This window comes from Nansenia antarctica, assembly GCF_963989245.1.
Source record: "Nansenia antarctica genome assembly, chromosome: 2".
NCBI lineage: Eukaryota > Metazoa > Chordata > Actinopteri > Argentiniformes > Microstomatidae > Nansenia > Nansenia antarctica.
This window is the reverse complement of record NC_137675.1, coordinates 85,455,122-85,475,077: the sequence shown is the minus strand read 5'-3', so window position 1 is coordinate 85,475,077 and position 19,956 is coordinate 85,455,122. Positions and strand designations below refer to the sequence as shown.

The 19,956-nt window shown below is 48.0% G+C and overlaps 1 protein-coding gene across 1 annotated transcript; it reads left to right on the top strand.

Moving 5' to 3' along the window:
• Window positions 1-16,595: 16,595 nt before the first annotated feature.
• Window positions 16,596-19,601, top strand: wfikkn2a (info WAP, follistatin/kazal, immunoglobulin, kunitz and netrin domain containing 2a; the record flags this gene model as incomplete). Its single annotated transcript, XM_080523837.1, has 3 exons — window positions 16,596-16,817; window positions 17,365-17,681; window positions 18,377-19,601. 3 exons carry the CDS (start codon window positions 16,596-16,598, stop codon window positions 19,599-19,601), a joined length of 1,764 nt encoding a protein of 587 aa, XP_080379963.1.
• Window positions 19,602-19,956: the final 355 nt, after the last annotated feature.

The window sequence follows — 19,956 nt, the reverse complement described above, 5'->3', positions numbered from 1 at the left end:
CCCCGCCCCCCCCCCTCGCGGTGCGGCGGAGACGCGTGCTGTTTTAACGCGGAAACCCTTCGCTCGCTAAAACCAACCGCTTGTCGGAAAAGGCTAGCCGACAGCTAGCGTTATTGTTCGATTTGATTCAGTTGTCGATTCGGTGTCGTTTTAGCCAGCGTTCTACGGTTCATTTCCTTCCAACAGTTCAGTTCTGTAGCTATTGTCCTCCTCCTCCTCCTCCTCCTCGGCTCTGCTCCGCTCGCCCTCCTACCAGTCTGTGTACCCGACCAGCGCTAACCGATTATTCATGCATGGTGTCCTCAGTTATGTGCTGAAGTATTTGGGTCTCTCTCTCTCTCTCTCTCTCCCCCTCTTTCTCCCTCTCTCTCTCTCTCTCCCCCTCTTTCTCTCTCTCTCTCTCTCTCTCTCCCCATCTCTTTCTCCTCCGTCTGTAGTTTGTGTTGAGTCAGGCTACAGTGGAACATTGGTTTTGAAGGGGCAGCGGCCTGTCTTCCTCGATGGCTGGACTTTTACATGAGACTGTACGTTAGCCATGCTGTGTACGGACATGTGCGTCAGCCATACATATACAGACTGCTGTGGACTATGCTCGCGGACACAGAGATAAGAGCAAGATGTCACAAGATCAGAAATTTGAATAGCTCTTCCTGATACCCTCTTATCAGTCCACCGTAGGCAGCTCTGTGCAATGTACACAGCAACAAGCAGAACTAGCGCTTGCTTTAGGGAACATTATTGGGGGTGGGGGTGGGTGGGGGGGGGGCAGATGTTACAACTCGCATCCACACACACAAACACCCCACACAAATACACACACTCATGCTGTTACAGACACACACACACACACACACACACACACGCACACATAGTATTTGCATAAGTCTTACTCCCTTTCCTTCAAAGGTTGCCCTGTATCACCCTGACTGTTTGCAGGCGGAAGCCTGATTGAAGTATGTGCTGTAGTTGCCTTTGCATCGAGGTTCAGTAATCATAGGGGGAGTGGAGGACTGGCCAGTTAAGAGTTTAGGGTGACCGGTGTTAGTGGGATGGTTATTTGTGCTCGTTAAGCACGTGGAAGCTACAGCTTCCCTCCATGTTGAGACTTTGGCCTCTGTTTCTTACAGAACTATCTTGATTTTGAGATAACAGCCTTTTAACAGATGCTACTGTAGCGCCATAGACCTGCTCTGGAATTCAGTCAATCCTGTTCTGTTTAAAACCAATCATTGCTCCTGCTCTGTGGAAAAATACAGTATTTAATGTATGTTTCTAGTTGGACAATGTTTACTAGGTTAACCAAAACGTGACTAATTTAGAATTTAGTTTTTTATGGAGAATTGTATTTGCTCAGGGCAGGAACAACGGATTTGTTTTCTACAGTTTGTTTGCCTTCCACTTTTTAGTTTGTGCGAGTAGTTCTTTCAACCTGACAGTTATTCGGTATAATATTTAGACATTCTCAACTGTGAATTATTATTTGAATTGTTGGTGTTTGTTAATTGACGCGGATAACCCTCAGCGCACTTTAGGGAAGATGTAGTCCCAGCACAATGGTTTGTTGTCAGGAGTCGAGCATAAGTACTACTTCAACTAGGAAGCGTTTGTGGCAACTGGCCCCAGTGCAGTAGGTCTCCACTAAAGGACTTATACTCAATCAACTGTTACTAACAAGGCAGTCATTGTTAACCGTTATGATGTGTACCTAAAGCTCTTGACTGTATTAGTATGTTTTGTTATATCTATTTTTTATCTATTTTTTATGTATTTCTTCTTCTTTTTAGTTTTTTAACAAGCTAGGCCTATTTCTTCTGTTTGTATCGATGCCTAGCGTATAGAGGTTCCTTCATCTATGGGGAAGGGGGAGGGTGGGTGGGGGGGGCGGATGTGTGTGCCACACTGCAGCAAAGATGAAACCAAGTGCACAGACCTCCACTTTGTGAACGGGAAGTGTGTAATATGGAAATATTTCTGAGGAGAAAGACAGCGAAAGTGTGAAAAAGTGTGACTTTTAAAGAAAGTGACCATTGTGTGTTCCTTAACCATGTCGAATGCTTTATAAAGTTATGTTTTCGTGCCACGAGGGCCGGGGTTCTTGGTTGAAAAAGCTGAACGTGATGTTGATGACACGACTCATCCACGGCCATTTTGTGCCCAATGATTGAGAGAGCGCCAGTGTTTGGGATTTCTAGAATCTTCCCTGGGGTTTCCGTGAAGAAAAAAAAGAAGAAAAAAAAGAGAAAGAGTTCGGATGACTATTAACGATGTACTGTTCACAGTTCACTGCTCTTATGTTCTAGAGGAATACAGTTTGACTTAACCTATGCATTCAGAGTCTGATATTTTTATATGTCCTGTGTAACTTTCATAAATTACTTAGGCACTGTTTAACCTGTGTTGTGACGACCTGTACCTGTTCTTTGATAAAGCATGGTGGATAACCTGGAAATGGGTGTTTTATGAAAGGAAGGGGGGGTCAATTCAAAAAATGAAAAGCATGTTCCTCTGTAAACCAGCAGAGGGAGTAGTAGAGTCAATGTTGTCACAGATAAACCATGCTAATACTGAGGTGAGACTGTACCGGTACTTTGCCTCTCAACATAGTGTATTTTCTTAAGATCTAGAACACACTATGTTCATCCTGTGTTCAAAAGTACAATTTAATAAACCTGAATAGATTAGGTTAGCTTAACTTAATGATCTATTGAAACTAATGTGTGTTGCACTGAGCGACTTGCTTATGGCTTGTTCATCTTGTTCTTGGCCTTTTTTTTTTTTTACTGGTAAGGTCCCATAGGGATGGGTGATTGAATAGAGAGATGGATGGATAGAGAGATGGATGGATATGACCTCTCTGGTCGGATGCTCCTTCCTGTCCTCTGCCTGAAGCCACAGGAAACACAGCTGTGTCTGCTTCCTGTCAGGTCTGAAAACAAAACAACTGTAGCCCCGCCCCCCCCCCCCCAAAAAAAAAACAGTTAGAAATGTAGGTGAACAAATTGGCTGGTCAAGTATTGGAAAGAGGAAGCATTTGTTGTCTTCTTTTAGCTCTGTACTATGCACCAAAGTCTGGTGCAACATTTCACTTGAATAGGCTCATTGGAAATACATTTACTGGACTGGAAAATGTTGATGTGTTCAATACTTATTTCCCCCACTGTATATAATACAATCTTTGTTTTGGAAAATTGTCAGGTGTTGCTGGCTAGGTGTCAGGTGTGTTCCGTCACATCATTTGTGCAGACGCAAGAGAGGTGTTGATGTCTAGTGTTGATTCTAGGCTTCACATCTGCCTTTGGAGTCTGCTATTGCCTGTACTCAAGTCAGGGGGGGGGGAAGAAAGAAAATCAGGGGGGATGGTGGATTTTATCATATGGGGACAATTTTAGCATCCCCACAGCGTCAGTGTCTTCAGTGTCAGTGACTTGTTAAACATGTCATTGCATGTGTGCGTGCCCCCCCCTCCCTCGCCCACAGTATTTTACTCAATATGCACAAAACTAAATGTTGAAATAGCAGTAACACCACGTTCATTGGTAAAATGACATAAGGGATGGAAAGGGTTTTAGAAGGGGGATGATTTTGACTGTTTTTATTTCAGGGGGGGATGCCATCCCGCCTCATCCCCCCTCAACTCGAGTGCTGGCTATTGCTAATGAGGACCGAAGAGACCTCAATGAAAGTCAAGGAAGCGACTGAGGCTTATTGAAGTCTCACGATTAAAAGATTTTAGGATAAAAGACCTCAGAACAAACAAAACAACTGAAGACACGAACATCGGCAGAGAATAGTGAGTTTGTCGACCAAATACATTTGGAGCCCTGAAATAGCGGGAGTATGTTTTAAAAAATATTGTACTTTCTAAATGGTCAACCCAATCTGAAAAAAAACACCACTGAATGAAAGCTGAGAAGAATCTTGTTTGTTTTGAGGTATTTTTTTGCCTATTATCCGGAAATTAAATGCATGTTAAATTGAATTTAAGTCACACTGACATTGATGTCAGTCAACATTAGCACCAAAGAGGTGTCAAGGAAAGTCGAGGAGGCCATTAATAGACTGAGAAATCTGGAGAGAGAAAAAAACTGTCAGAAACAAACTGCCAAAACCTCGGGGCTGCCAAAACCAACAGTTTGGAACATCATTAAAAAGAAAAGAAAGAAGAAAAAAAAAAGCTCTGGTGAGCTCAGCTATCGCAGAACGGGCTGGTAGGCCAAGGAAGACTTGTGGATGACTGAAGAATCTCTCTCCATAATTAGATTTTTTTTCCCGCCACTTTAAAAAAAAAAATGCCGGTCGAGAGAGGACGCTTGCGTTGCTTGTTCCGCTTCTCCGCCCGAAATCTAGGTGTAATTGCAGTACACAGAGTAGATTGTCCTACGAAGACACTTAGATTTAGATTTAGTAATCTAAAAATGTATTAGACCCCTATACTTTCTTTTATTTATTTTTGTTTCTCTTTATTTTACTACTCGATCTTTTCAGTCTGTAAAGCGTCTTTGAGTGTCTAGAAAAGCGCTATAGTCTAATGTATTATTATTATTATTATTATTATTATTATTATTATTAAGAAAACCCCCTAAAAGAACTCTCCCACAGATCAGGAACACCCCAGGAGGTAGGTGTGAATGTGAGACCACCCTGCACAGGGTACCTCACCAGCCCAACTCCAGAGGCTTCACTACAAGGTGCACAACACTAGTTCTCCTCCTAGAAAGGATGGTCAGGTTACAGTTTGCTCAAAAAGACTACCTTCAATGATTAATAGTATCACGTAATGATAGTGATTTGGTTTGGGCATGTATAGCTGCCACAAGAACTGATTAACTTGTCTTAAACCTCTTGTCTTCTGGAATACAAGCAGATGCCTCCAGGTTCATCGGATGGCGCTTCATCATCCAGTAAGACAATGACCACAAACATAATACTGCAACACATACTCCAGACATAGCAGCTAAAAGCGGAAAGTTCTTCACTGGCCAAGTCAATCTTTAAGATTCAGATTTAAATCCAATTGAGCATTTAATTTCCTGATGATAAGATTTTAGGCAAAAAGATCTCAAAACAAACAACATCAGATGGCTGCAGGACAGGACAGGACAGGCCTGGCAGAGCATCACCATGGTTACAGTACATGCCTGGCAGAGCATCACCAGAGAAGACACACAGAGTCTGGTGGGGTCAAGGGTCGCGGACTTCAGGCAGTTATTGCAGGCGAAGGATTGTCGACCAAATACTGAACACGAGTACTTTAGTTTTAACTTTGTTTTTCCCACTACTTTTGAAGTGAAATCTTCTACTTTCGGTTGAACTTTAGGTGAACCCAATCCGAAAAACAAAAAACCATTGCATTAAATCTGGAACAACGATTTAAATCTGGGACATTGGAATTAAAAGTTGAAGTTCAGGCTTCCTGTTCAGATCTGCCATTCTGTTTTTGTGACCTCAACCTGTACAGGAGGAAGTGCTATCAGCCAATAGCCTTGTTGTTCTGTGACCAGGTGTAGGGCAGAATGAATCTCACCACAGTCCACAGTGCACACATCTAATACACTCAAGGTTTGGAAGCAGGAAGTCCCGCATAGTTGTGGTGCTTTCGCTAGGCATAGTCAAACATGCCCATACTTTCCATATCCCTTTATTGAGAGAGAAATGTGGCATGTTGTCAATGTGATGAAAAGTATACTACCCTACACCTGGTGAGAACACAACAACTCTATTGGCTGGTAGGATTTCCTCTTGCATAGGTGGGCGTCAGGTCACAAAAACAAAATACTAAATACCAGGCAGGAATTAAATTGCGATGTCTACTCGCACAAGTTCTTTATCGGCTTCACTCATAAGCTTTATCCTACATTTGATATTAAGTGTGATATATTTATGTGTAAATAATATACTGTACGTAAATATATATATATATATTATAATTTTGGGGAGGCTATTAACACTGACAACTACAGTATAATCATTTAACCTACTTTTACAGTTACAACACACAGCTGTGACTTGAGGCTGTCTCTCCACTCTTGACCTGCATTTGTGCCTTGGAAGTGTTGAAATGTTCCAAGAAAGACATGCTTTCGAGAGTGCAAGAATGTTATTATGTTCTCCGAGGTTTAAAGAACACAAACAGAGTGGAGGTTGTTGTCACACAGCCCTCCGGATATGTGTGAAGCCCATAACCTTATTTGCAAAGTAAAGAAAATATTTCTCATGTGGTCAACAGATGTTTTAAGGCTTGATCCAGTAATACAGGAGCGAGGCGGTTATTGCGTAACAACATCTCTGGCCCGATAGCTCTGCATGTGTGTGTGTGTGTGTGTGTCTGTCTCTGTCTCTGTCCTAAATGTTTGCTGTGTACTGTATGTAAATGTAAATCCCTCATACGTGTCCTATGTGTATGTGTGTGTGTCCTGTGTGTCTGTATGTGTGTGTGTGTGTGTGTCGTGTGTGTGTGTGTGTCCTTTCTGTCTAGCCTCCTTCTATCTAGATCTGGGTGTTGGAAGCAGCTTAGTGTCGTGTGTGTCTATGTGTGTGTGTGTGTCCTGTGTGTCCTGTGTGTCCTGTGTGTCAAGCCTCCTTCACTCTGGGTCTGTGTGTGTGTGTGTGTGTGTGTGTGTGTGTGTGTCTAGCCTCCTTCACTCTGGGTCTGTGTGTGTGTGTGTGTGTGTGTGTGTGTGTGTCTAGCCTCCTTCTCTGGGTCTGGGTGTGTGTGTGTGTGTGTGTGTGTGTCTAGCCTACGTCTCTCTGGGTGTGTGTGTGTGTGTGTGTGTGTGTGTGTGTCTAGCCTCCTTCTCTCTGGGTCTGGGTGTGTGTGTGTGTGTGTGTCTAGCCTCCTTCTCTGGGTCTGTGTGTGTGTGTGTGTGTGTGTGTGTGTGTGTCTAGCCTCCTTCTCTGGGTCTGGGTGTGTGTGTGTGTGTGTGTGTGTGTGTGTGTGTCTAGCCTCCTTCTCTGGGTCTGGGTGTGGGTGTGTGTGTGTGTGTGTGTGTGTCTAGCCTCCTCCTCTGGGTCTGGGTGTAGGAGGCAGCTTAGTTCTGCTGTGGCTGGACGCCTCCCTCTCCTTTGTCCCGGTGTCAGACGCTCTAATAAGCTGCTTATGAACAGTCATAACACCTTCATTGTTTTTTTACACCGCCCCCCCCGCTGCCCCCCACCCTGTTTCTCAGGCAGTAACATGGGCACCTCCCTGTCGCCTCTCTGGGGTCCTAAGAGGCCGCCTAAGGCCGTAAAGACCCTCCCTCAGAGGCTCTGAGGCAGATGGAGACGTTACTAGCTACAAGCCCCTCAGGCGATGGTGACGGTGTGGACTGTGGCCTCCTGCTCTCGGTGCGTAGCGCGCCCGTCTCCGACGGACACCGTGCAAAGCTACGGTAATGTATGTATATGAGCCGCTTATCTGTGGCGTGGAAAAGTGTTGCTGCTTGCGCGTAATTGTGCGTCACCTGCTGTTCTCTGCCGTGTTCTAATAATAAGGTGTACTTTATTGGTCCCCGAGGGGGAAATTATGTTTTTGCACACGAGACAGCACACACACACACACACACACACACACACACACACACACACACACCCCTGAGACAGCACACACACACACACACAGCACATTCTTAGGGAGAACTGAGTTCTGGACTCTACAGCACAGGGTCAGCCCCCAGCCAGGCACCCCTGGAGCAGTTAGGAGTTAAGTGCCTTGCTCAAGGGCACGACGGCAGTGGTGGTAGGATACCTTAGATGTGATGCCAGCAGGAGTAGGAGTCACTGCCCATCGAGTCACAGTGGCAGCTTGGCCTCCCTGACTGACTGGGCATCATCTGATGCCAGTCTGTCCCGTGGACCTGGGCGGCTCATGACGTACTGGAACTAATCCTGTCCTGGCTAGGCGTGCCTGTGTACGGCAAATCATATTGGGGAAAGAGGGCATCCCTGGTGAAATAAAAGAGTGACCTCTCTTTTACTACATCTACGATATTTAAGAGCCAAAACCGCCACCTCCTCTCATCTATCATATCCCATCAGGGAAGGAACAGAAGAAGTAAAGATGGGTAAACCCTGGAGGACACAATGACTGGCTTAAACGCAAACGTAAAACAACAAAAAAACATGGGTAAACACTGTTCACCATGAAAAGAGGTGCATATGTTACGGTACATGTGGGAAAACGGTTTATGTCGGCATTTCCGGGGACATGGCAGCATAAAACGTCGACTTGGTACATGCTGGCATGTCTAACCCTACCCCTAACCTTAACCCTAACCCTAACCTTAGTTCCCACATGTACCGTAACACATATACTGCGTTGTATGTGCGTTTATCCTCCTTTGCATCACTGCACACACCATCGGGGATGAAGAGTTGACTAACGCCTAAGACCAAACAGTCAGGGTCATTCGGTGTTGACACTTTGGTGAGGCTGATGCTGCTGCCTCATGGTACGAAGAGCAGTCTGAAGTGGTGCTGGTGGAGAGGCTAGGCTGCCTAAGGACACATGGTCCCACCGGGGTTAGGCTGCCTAAGGACACATGGTCCCACCGGGGTTAGGCTGCCTAAGGACACATGGTCCCACCGGGGTTAGGGTGCCTAAGGACACATGGTCCCACCGGGGTTAGGGTGCCTAAGGACACATGGTCCCACCGGGGTTAGGGTGCCTAAGGACACATGGTCCCACCGGGGTTAGGCTGCCTAAGGACACATGGTCCCACCGGGGTTAGGGTGCCTAAGGACACATGGTCCCACCGGGGTTAGGGTGCCTAAGGACACATGGTCCCACCGGGGTTAGGGTGCCTAAGGACACATGGTCCCACCGGGGTTAGGCTGCCTAAGGACACATGGTCCCACCGGGGTTAGGGTGCCTAAGGACACATGGTCCCACCGGGGTTAGGGTGCCTAAGGACACATGGTCCCACCGGGGTTAGGCTGCCTAAGGACACATGGTCCCACCGGGGTTAGGGTGCCTAAGGACACATGGTCCCACCGGGGTTAGGGTGCCTAAGGACACATGGTCCCACCGGGGTTAGGCTGCCTAAGGACACATGGTCCCACCGGGGTTAGGGTGCCTAAGGACACATGGTCCCACCGGGGTTAGGCTGCCTAAGGACACATGGTCCCACCGGGGTTAGGGTGCCTAAGGACACATGGTCCCACCGGGGTTAGGGTGCCTAAGGACACATGGTCCCACCGGGGTTAGGGTGCCTAAGGACACATGGTCCCACCGGGGTTAGGGTGCCTAAGGACACATGGTCCCACCGGGGTTAGGGTGCCTAAGGACACATGGTCCCACCGGGGTTAGGGTGCCTAAGGACACATGGTCCCACCGGGGTTAGGCTGCCTAAGGACACATGGTCCCACCGGGGTTAGGGTGCCTAAGGACACATGGTCCCACCGGGGTTAGGGTGCCTAAGGACACATGGTCCCACCGGGGTTAGGCTGCCTAAGGACACATGGTCCCACCGGGGTTAGGCTGCCTAAGGACACATGGTCCCACCGGGGTTAGGGTGCCTAAGGACACATGGTCCCACCGGGGTTAGGGTGCCTAAGGACACATGGTCCCACCGGGGTTAGGCTGCCTAAGGACACATGGTCCCACCGGGGTTAGGGTGCCTAAGGACACATGGTCCCACCGGGGTTAGGGTGCCTAAGGACACATGGTCCCACCGGGGTTAGGCTGCCTAAGGACACATGGTCCCACCGGGGTTAGGGTGCCTAAGGACACATGGTCCCACCGGGGTTAGGGTGCCTAAGGACACATGGTCCCACCGGGGTTAGGCTGCCTAAGGACACATGGTCCCACCGGGGTTAGGGTGCCTAAGGACACATGGTCCCACCGGGGTTAGGGTGCCTAAGGACACATGGTCCCACCGGGGTCCACTGTGGTAAGCAACCCTTGTGACATTGATTAGGGGAGTGTGAGACAGATTAGATTGTTGGGCCCCATCACGTCAGCACCAACAACGACCCTCTCTCTCTAAGCCTGTGAAGTATTTCTCCCCAGTATGCGGAGTGACAGGCGGAGGAAGGCCCAACCGTGGTAAGCTCACTCACGGTGCTGTTCCCACTAAAGCCTAGTTTGTTTTGTCTGTCTTACATGTAACGATGAATTGAGAATCAAGGACCCCAATTGAAATAAGCCAGTGGCTTTCTTGGGTTTTTTATCCTTTTAGTTGACCTTGTATGTAATATGTACTTTCATGTACCTACTTCTGCAAATCTTCTAATAAAGTTTTCAATCAATCAATCAATCAAGCCTGGGTCCCACTCCTGTCTTTTTTGGGGGGTGTAGGTCTAAGCCCTGGGGTGTTTGTTTTGGTTTTTGGTACGTTGTGTTTCCACCACCCAGCATGATCCTGAGAACTATGGAGCCCCCCCCCCCACCTCCTCTGGCACTTTGTCGGCCCTGCCAAGCACCCTTGTAACTTTTAATTCCTCGACGGTCGGTTTGTGAAAGTATTACGGCCGTTGCCAAAGACTATTTAAATGCAACTCTACTATTACAAGGACAATCCCACCATCAACCGATTAATCGTTTAATGCGGAGGGAGAGTGCAGAATAGTCAGAAAAGTCACCCAAATTGTCAACAATACAGAGTGCCATTGGTGACAATGCAACAAAAATGCATAAATGAATTATTTATTAATATTATTATTATTATTACTTATTCAGGCTCTGTGGTGGGTCTATACCACAACATACTGTAGGTAGGTGTCCATCACTTCCCCTGCGTTTTCCCCATAGGGGTAGTGGTGGTCTAGTGGATAGTGAGTTGGACTTGTGATCGGAAGGTTGTGAGTTCAAATCCCGCCTGAAGCCACACCACTACTAGTGTGCCCTTGAGTAAGGCACTTAGCCCTCAGTTACTCCAGGGGGAATGTCCCTGTAATTCGCAATTGTAAGTCGCTTTGGATAAAGGCGTCTGCTAAATGGCAAAATTATTAATTAATTATTTATTACCAGTTAGTGAGCTTAGAATGATTGATTGATTGATTGAAAACTTTATTAGAAGATTTGCAGAAGTAGGTACAAGAAAGTACATATTACATACAAGGTCAACTAACAGGATAAAAACCCAAGAAAGCCACTGGCTTATTTCAATTGGGGTCCTTGATTCTCATAAGGCTCTATCTGATAAGGTTCTATCTCCGTTTAGGGTAGTTCAGAGATATTGAGCGTCAAAGTTTTTACATTCCATTATGTTCTGTGAGATGGAACCTTTGTTTTTTTATTAATTACTAACTAAAAAATGTCAACATTTTAAAAATAACACCACACAGGCATTAATAAACACCTAATGGATCAGATTATGTAAAAAACTAAATTTTTACAAAAATGTAGATAGAACCTTATAATTCTAAGCTCACGAGTTGATAAGCCTATTGATACACCCTAATCATGTCCTGGCAAGTTTGAAAATATCCTCCTATCCCACGTAGAGTACTCAACCACCTGGTGGCGAATGGGGGCACCCGAGGTGACATAACTGGTTCTACCAGACAGTCCTGTGATTACACGGTCGTGTCGTCATGGGGAAAAGTCACCCTAGATCACCCCGCCGCCAGGTGAACGGTAGGTCTTAGTGATCCCTACCCAAGACAGGTAGGCCTAGGGCCGTTCTCACAGACTTACAAGGCTTAAGCCTAGTCCTGGACTAAATCACACTTTCAATGTCAAAACTCCATTGAAGATGCTTTTTTTTTTGTCTAGGATTAGGGTTAAGCCTCGTCTGTGAAACTGATATAAGCATTTCGCTTTATTAGTGCGTTTCAGTTTCCCATGACAAATCATTCATGATCATCTTATGATTCCGATTCAAGATTTTATGGTTATATTTTCAACCCCCCCGCCCCCAAAAAGGGAAAGGAAGGTAAGAAGAAAGCTCAGATTCGGTTTATTTTCACAGAACATCGAGTCGTAGTAATGTAACATCTTGTGCGTGCCAAAACACACAGACACACACACACACACACACACACACACACAGAAAGAAACCTATAGAACACAACAATACGTTGCGTTCTTTTTAAATTTTCCAGTAACTTTCACTATGAACGCCCTTGCGTGGGATTGGGTAACATTAACTAAGTGGCCATAATAGCGGTTACTTGTTTTGGACGGCGTACAGAAAGACTGCAAGTGCTCTTAGAGAGGGTCAAAGTCAAGGTCTGTGTGCAGACAATACATGTGCTGGAGGCAGGGAAGCTGTCAAAGTGCCCAGCGGGGTGGTGGAGCGGGGGGGAGGTGGAGGGGATGGAGGGGGGGGTCCTGGCTGAGTCGTTATTCAATATGTGACATTCAGTTCCCTCGTGTTGTTGGCTATGCAGGGAATGCCGGGTCTCAACCCTTGGTGGGCTGGGGCCAGGGAGCAGACAGCAAAACACAAAATGGCTGAATCCATATGTCTGAGTCTGTGTGTGTGAGGCATGAATCCATATGTCTGAGTCTGTGTGTGTGAGGCATGAATCCATATGTCTGAGTCTCTGTGTGTGTGAGGCATGTATCCATATGTCTGAGTCTGTGTGTGTGAGGCATGTATCCATATGTCTGAGTCTGTGTGTGTGTGAGGCATGAATCCATATGTCTGAGTCTGTGTGTGTGTGAGGCATGTATCCATATGTCTGAGTCTGTGTGTGTGTGAGGCATGTATCCATATGTCTGAGTCTGTGTGTGTGTGAGGCATGAATCCATATGTCTGAGTCTCTGTGTGTGTGAGGCATGAATCCATATGTCTGAGTCTCTGTGTGTGTGTGAGGCATGTATCCATATGTCTGAGTCTCTGTGTGTGAGGCATGAATCCATATGTCTGAGTCTGTGTGTGTGTGAGGCATGAATCCATATGTCTGAGTCTGTGTGTGTGTGAGGCATGTATCCATATGTCTGAGTCTGTCTCTCTGTGAGCCATGAATCCATATGTCTGAGTCTGTGTGTGTGTGAGCCAGGATTCATGATGGCTGAATCCATAATGTCTGTGTGTGTGTGAGTCAGGATTCATGACGATGATGATGATGATGATGATGGTGGTGGTGATGATGATGATGATGATGATGATGATGATGGTGCTGGTGAGTATCAGAGTGGGTCTGCGTGCATGCGACGTGTGTGTGTGTATGTGTGTGCGCGTGTGCATGTATCTGTGTCTGTGTGCATGTGGCGTGTGTGTGTGTGTATGTGTGCGTGTGCGTGTGCATGTATCTGTGTCGGTGTGTGTGTGTGTGTGTGTGTGTGCGTGTGCGTGTGCATGTATCTGTGTCTGTGTCTGTGTCTGTGTCTGCGTGTGTGTGTGCGTCTGTGTATGTGTCTGCGTATGTGTGAGTGTGTGTGTGTGTCTGTGTCTGTGTCTGCATATCTGTGTGTGTGTCTGCGTATGTATGTCTGTGTCTGCGTATGTGTGTGTCTGCGTATGTGTGTGTCTGCGTATGTGTGTGTGTGAGTGTGTGTGTGTCTGTGTGTGAGTGTGTCTGTGTGTCTGTGCGTGTGTGTGTGTGTGTGTGTGTTACCAGCAGGTTCCGGGCCAGCGCGGGCCAGCCAGCCTGGGGGGGTCAGACCCCCAGAGCACCGGGCCTCTCCAGAACCAGCGGGGGCTCAGCCTGGGAAGCGCCGACCGTATGGAGACAGATTTACACATGCACATTACACACACACCACTCCGCCCCGCGCATTAACACACCGCTCTGCCCTCCTTTTGTATGGGGGGAACGAGAGATTGACACATTGCAATATTACTACAAATACCAGACTGTGGCCCAGACTCTTTTTAATGTCCTAAAATAAAATAAGGGGTTCAACGGTCGGTCTTTTCTTTTAGGGTGAAGACCTTTCTCTTTTTTTTAAAGATTGGATTTGGATATTTTTTCCGCGTCGGTCTTCAATCTTCACGGTGTCAGATCGACTCCCAGTCAGACGTGCGGTCGAGTCGTCGTCGTTGTTGTTGTGCCTGGGTTTTTGCAGATCAGACAAAGCTCCGGTAAAGATAACACAGTACACATTGCTCTGCGTTGTCTCTCCCACCTCAGAGACACCGTGTGTCAGTGTGTCTCTGTGTGCTCTGGGAGGAAGAAGTTTGAGCGACCTCCAGTGTTCAAAACAAATAACAGGGTCCAAGGTGGGTGGGTAGAGAGGGTGGGTGGGTAGAGAGGGTGGGTAGAGAGGGAGGGTGGGTAGAGAGGGTGGGTGGGTGGGTAGAGAGGGAGGGTGGGTAGAGAGGGTGGGTGGGTAGAGAGGGTGGGTGGGTAGAGAGGGTGGGTAGAGAGGGTGGGTGGGTAGAGAGGGTAGAGAGGGAGGGTGGGTAGAGAGGGAGGGTGGGTGGGTAGAGAGGGAGGGTGGGTAGAGAGGGTGGGTGGGTAGAGAGGGTGGGTGGGTAGAGAGGGTGGGTAGAGAGGGTAGAGAGGGTGGGTGGGTAGAGAGGGAGGGTGGGTAGAGAGGGTGGGTGGGTAGAGAGGGTAGAGAGGGAGGGTGGGTAGAGAGGGAGGGTGGGTGGGTAGAGAGGGAGGGTGGGTAGAGAGGGTGGGTGGGTAGAGAGGGTGGGTGGGTAGAGAGGGTGGGTAGAGAGGGTAGAGAGGGTGGGTGGGTAGAGAGGGAGGGTGGGTAGAGAGGGTAGAGAGGGTGGGTGGGTAGAGAGGGTAGAGAGGGAGGGTGGGTAGAGAGGGAGGGTGGGTGGGTAGAGAGGGAGGGTGGGTAGAGAGGGTAGGTGGGTAGAGAGGGTGGGTGGGTAGAGAGGGTGGGTGGGTAGAGAGGGTGGGTGGGTCCTGGCAACGGTGCCATCTTCTGAAAAGGGTATACCGTGGCATTCAGAGTGCACAGTAAGGGGTGGATAGCAGATAGCCTAGAGGTTAGGGGCGGCTGTGGCTCAGGAGGTAGAGCCGGCGTCTAATGATCGCAAGGTTGGTAGATCGGCGGTTCGAGTCCCGTCTGGCCACATGTCGAAGTGTCCTTGGGCAAGACACTGAACCCCAAATTGCTCCCAATGAGCGGGGCCGGTGCCTTGCATGGTAGCTTGCCTACCTCGCCATTGGTGTGTGTGTGAATGTGTGAATGAGAGGCCGTTGTAAAGTGCTTTGGAATAAGGCGCTATATAAGTCAGTCCATTTACCATTCATTTACCGTAGTTAGAGAGGGCCGGTTAGCAACCGGAAGGTCGCTTGGTTTCCATCCCCGCCCCCGCTGCGTGTCAGCTGGTGACTTGGTGCCTACCGCTGCTGTTGTGCCCTTGAGCAAGGCACTTAACCCCCTAATTGCTCCAGGGGTGCTGACTATGGCTGACCCTGTGCCCAGAGCAACAACAACAACAACAACATTTCGTCGTACTCGTTGTACTCTGTGCAATGACGAATCTAATCTGAGGAGAAGAGCTTTGCCACCTAAGGCATGTATTACTCAGGTACCAACGGTTACACTGTTACCTGTACATGTCGTACTGGCCTGGTGAGGGTATATGTGCCATATTATTACCACAATTGTCCATGTTGCTCAACAGTCAACAACTCATTATTGCAAAGAGGTGTCTACTTTATGTACACATTAAACAAAGCAACACATACAACGATAACAGTTACTATTTATTCGTCATGACAACACGTATCTCATGTACTGTGTGATCGATCTCCTCCTCGCAAAGAATACTGTTGTTTAGTTTACTGATGTTTACATTGCTACCTTTTTACCACTGTATATTGCACATTGCACATGTCTCCTGACATAGCTTATTGTATACTTCTGCGCATTAGATACTGTACATAAACTATCTCACTGTACATAGCTCATAACTGTACATAGCTCATAACTGTACATAGCTCATAACTGTATATAGCTCTTAACTGTACATAGCTCTTAACTGTACATAGCCCATAACTGTATATAGCTCATAACTGTATATAGCTCATAACTGTATATAGCTCATAACTGTATATAGCTCTAAACTATACTGATGTTTACAATACTACCTCTCCACATACTGTATATTGCATAGTTACCTATCACTATTTCTTGTTCTATTTATACCATGCCCTTATATCACTATTTGCACTTCTGGTTGGATGATGTTGTATTGTACTGTACTTGTATTGTACTTGTACTCTGCGATGACAGTAAAGTTGAATCTAATCTAATCTAATCTTGTCTAATGATGTCTCGCCTGCTAAGGGTTAAAGGTGTCAGTGGCACCGCCTTTGCGCACAGGTATTTCGCTGGTGGTGGTCTCTCAAAGTATTGTAGGACTTTTTTTTAATATGTTCATCATCATCATCAACTGTAAGTCGTCTCGGATTTGCTGTCGGGGTAGACTAGCCACTGTAAATGCATGTAGTAGTTAGATCTGAAGTAATAGGATTCAACCGCCGCTGCTTAATCTCTCAGGTCCTATTAAACCGGGTCAGCGGACCAGCGGAGCTCTTTACTACGGCAACTCTCCGCATCGGATGACCACTCGTCCCCTTGTTTCATCGCATCACTCTGACTACATTCTCCCTCTCTGGTTTGTTATTGATCAATTACTAATTGAAAGTGTTTTTGCATCATCTACGAAAAACAAAAACAAACTTCCACGCACACCTCCTCCAGGATTTTCCTTTTCTTTTAGGATCTGCGCGACCGCTCCTTTTACGCGCTGGATATGTGGTGGATGCTGTTTCCCAGATGGATTTGGTTTCTCTTTGGCCAGTGCTGCGTCTTGCTTCTCGTCATAGACACAGACAGCCGTCGGGTGAAGGCGATGCCCATGTCCTTAGTGCCCAAAGTGGTGTACTCCCACGCGGGCATGTGCCCCAACGAGATGAACCCCAACCTGTGGGTGGACGCCATGAGCACCTGCATGCGGGAGTGTGAGACCGACCAGGTGAGTTGAACGGCCGGTAGACTCCAGTAGACCTTAGCGCACTGTGTTAGCCTGCTATTTGTGTGTAGAAATACATCTCATTAACTTTCTTTTGCATTTTGTCCGTTCTCTGTATCACGTGTGTACACTTTTAACTCATAGACATGCACTAATCACAAATGCTGATGTCTTAACTCGAGATATGGTAGTGTATTTCTTGAATGGAACATTTGTGTCTTTGATTTTTTTTTTTTGCTTGAGACCAGACATTCTTGCAATAGCCTATCCATGACGAAATACTCAAAACTAACACATTTAAGTAAATAACCCGCAATAATAATAACTATGCTATGCTACTACCTACAACTTACGCATGCATTTGATGCTGTATTCCTAATCACATTCATTCATTTGACTCGTGTATGTCATTAGAGCATCTCCCTGCATTTCCCCTCAACAATACTCTCTTACACAACAATACTCACACACACACACACACACACACACACACACACACACACAGTGACACCTCGCATTTCCTCCTCCTTCCTCCTCAACACACCCCAAGGACTGTGAGGCGTTCGAGAAGTGCTGCCCCAACGTGTGCGGCAACAAGAGCTGCGTGGCGGCGCGCTACCTGGACATCAAGGGCAACAAGGGTCCCGTGGGGATGCCCCGGGGCGGCACCTGCGACAAGTTCATGTGCACCCAGCAGGGGTCGGAGTGCGACATCTGGGACGGCCAGCCCGTGTGCAAGTGCCGGGACCGCTGCGAGAGGGAGCCCCACTTCACCTGCGCCTCGGACGGCATGACCTACTACAACAAGTGCTACATGGACGCTGAGGCCTGCTCCAAGGGGATCGCCATCTCCGTGGTAACCTGCAGGTAATGTGTAATGTGGAATGTGGAATGTTATGGGACTTGTTCTGGACGTGAAGGGTGAACTATGGACGAAGGTTGGTTGCGTTGGTTTGCGTCGGTTGGTCTACCAAACCAATGGTGTGATAACAGAGTGGAGCTTCGGAGTTGTTTTTGCGATTGTCGTAGGCTAGAAGTGTGGTCCTCTGTGGCTCAGTTGGTAGAGCAATGGCGGATAGCGGTAACAATGCTTAGGTTGTGGGTTCGAATGCCGCTGGGACCATATGTACTGAAACATTTAAAGTGTGTCGCAAGTGAAGTCGCTTTGGATAAAAACGTCAACTAGATGTCGTTAGAAAGTACACGCGGTCGTGAGGTGTTACTCCATCGGGCCTAGCTGGGATTAAACGTTAAAGGTTTTCATTATGTCTGTATTAAAATTACATACTTGGGACAAGGTAACATTCATATGTAGTTTTCCTTCGAACGATGTTTAACGCGAAGCATTGTTGTTTGTTTTGCTTGTTTTACACATTTCTTTTGGTTATTTCAGTCAACCTTTTTTTTTGTCTTTATATATACTGTATATACTGTATATATACATATATAATCACAAACACAGGCCAGTGTGTGTTATTGTAACTGGGATGTGCAAAAAAAAGATTGAAAAAAGTGATCCACTAATCATTTATCTTGCCTTCTTCTTCTTCACGCCATGGCAGGTACCACCTCACCTGGCCCAACACCAGCCCGTTGCCGTTGGAGACCACGCTCCGCCCCACCACCGCCCTCCTGGAGACCACGCCCCCGGCCGACATCCACCCCCCGCTGATGCTGACCAGCCCCGCCCAGCTGGCGGTGTTCGTGGGCGAGACGGCCAGCTTCCTGTGCGAGGTGTCGGGGAAGCCCCGCCCGGAGCTCACCTGGGAGAAGCAGCTGGAGGGGAAGGAGAACACGGTGATGAGGCCCAACGACGTCCGGGGGAACATGGTGGTCACCAACATCGGCCAGCTGGTCGTCTACAACACCCAGGCGCAGGACCAGGGCATCTTCACCTGCACCGCCAAGAACCTGGGGGGCACGGTGTCGGCCCACTTCCCCCTGACGGTGATCCAGAGGGACCCCGGGGGGAAGAAAGGCGGCGGTGGGGGGGACGAGGGCAACGCCACCAACCTGCCCTTCCCCTTCCCCGCCGAGGAGTGCCTGAAGGGCCCGGACGGCGCCGACTGCGGGGAGGAGAGCATGAGCTGGTACTACGAGGCCAAGAGGAACAACTGCTTCACCTTCACCTACAGCCAGTGCAACAAGAACCGGAACCACTTCGACACGTACGGCGCGTGCATGCTGTCGTGCGGCGCGGAGCTGTCGGCGCCCTGCAGCCTGCCCAGCCTCCAGGGGCCCTGCAAGGCCTACGAGCCCCGCTGGGCGTACAGCAGCGCCCTGAAGCAGTGCCAGTCCTTCGTGTTCGGCGGCTGCGGCGGCAACGAGAACAACTTCGAGTCCAAGGAGGCGTGCGAGGAGATGTGCCCGTTCCCCAAGAACCACCACTGCAAGATGTGCAAGCCCCGGGGCAAGATGGTGGCCAGCTTCTGCAAGAGCGACTTCGTCATCCTGGGCCGCGTGACGGAGCTGACCGAGGAGCAGGACTCGGGCCACGCCCTGGTGACGGTGGAGGAGATCCTGAAGGACGATAAGATGGGCCTTAAGTTCTTCGGCAAGGAGCCCCTGGAGGTGACGCTGCTGAACATGGACTGGAACTGCCCCTGCCCCAACATCACCGCGGCGGACGGGCAGCTGATCATCATGGGCGACGTCCACAACGGCATGGCCGTGCTGCAGCCCGACAGCTTCGTGGGCTCGTCCAGCGCCCGGCGGGTCAGGAAGCTCAGGGAGGTCATCCACAAGAAGACGTGCGACTTTCTCAAAGAGTTCCCGACCATCCAGTAGATGGTGAGGTTAGAATTATAAGGTTCTATCTCCATTTTTGTCAAAATTGAGTTTTTTTTTACATAATCTGATCCATTAGGGGTAGTGGTGGTCTAGTGGATAGTGAGTTGGACTTGTGATCAGAAGGTTGTGAGTTCAAATCCCGCCTGAAACCACACCACTACTAGTGTGCCCTTGAGTAAGGCACTTAGCCCTCAGTTACTCCAGGGGGAATGTCCCTGTAATTTGTAATTGTAAATCGCTTTGGATTAAAAGCGTCTGCTAAATGTCCAAATTATTACAATTATAAATTATTAGGTGTTTATTAATGCCTGTGTGGTGTTATTTTTTAAAATGTTGACATTTATGAGTTAGT